The sequence below is a fragment of the Athene cunicularia genome (genome assembly GCF_003259725.1).
Source record: "Athene cunicularia isolate RWA chromosome Z unlocalized genomic scaffold, athCun1 chrZ_part1, whole genome shotgun sequence".
Taxonomy (NCBI): Eukaryota; Metazoa; Chordata; class Aves; order Strigiformes; family Strigidae; genus Athene; species Athene cunicularia.
In genome coordinates, this window is record NW_020799142.1 from 9,796,977 (window position 1) to 9,797,479 (window position 503).

The 503-nt window shown below is 54.3% G+C and overlaps 1 protein-coding gene across 1 annotated transcript in view; it reads left to right on the forward strand.

The window, feature by feature from the left end:
* The first annotated feature begins 307 nt into the window (after positions 1 to 307).
* Positions 308 to 503, forward strand: part of ATG12 (autophagy related 12) — a 4,606-nt gene continuing 4,410 nt past the window's right edge. Inside the window, exon 1 of the mRNA XM_026865769.1 lies at positions 308 to 425. Within this exon, the coding sequence (XP_026721570.1) occupies positions 308 to 425 (118 nt within the window). The remainder of the gene's footprint in view (positions 426 to 503) is intronic.

The following is a 503-nucleotide window of genomic DNA, read 5'->3' on the forward strand; positions in this document are numbered from 1 at the left end:
TTACAGTAAGTTTTCAAAGAAAAAAGCTCTGCTTATTAAACCTATGAGTCCCATAAAACTCATCTTCCCAATTCTAACACCTCTGGCACAGCACGGAGACACGCAGCACTACATCAGAGACGTCCAAAGTCAGGCTGAAAAGCACGGGCGAGTTTAGAGCTCTTCCACAAACAAGCTCAGGAAACCGAGTTCGCCGTTGGACGAGGTTCACGTCCTTCACCTGCAGTACTACTAAAGGACAATTTCCAGTGAAAAGAACACTGGCTTGGAAAACAGCTTTCTTCGAAACCTAATCTTCCTTACTGACATGACAGCTCTTGCCGGTCTCAGCGCTCTCCATTTCCCCACGCCCTCGGCCCACGCCGCTGCCTTAAGCGCTGATCAGCAGGCGGCACGACCTGCCGGAGGCACCGGGGAGCGCTCAGGCCGGTGGGTCGCCCAATACAACCCTCCTAGCCTCCCCCCGGGACCGCCGGTGCTGAGAGAAGCCCAGGGACCTGTCT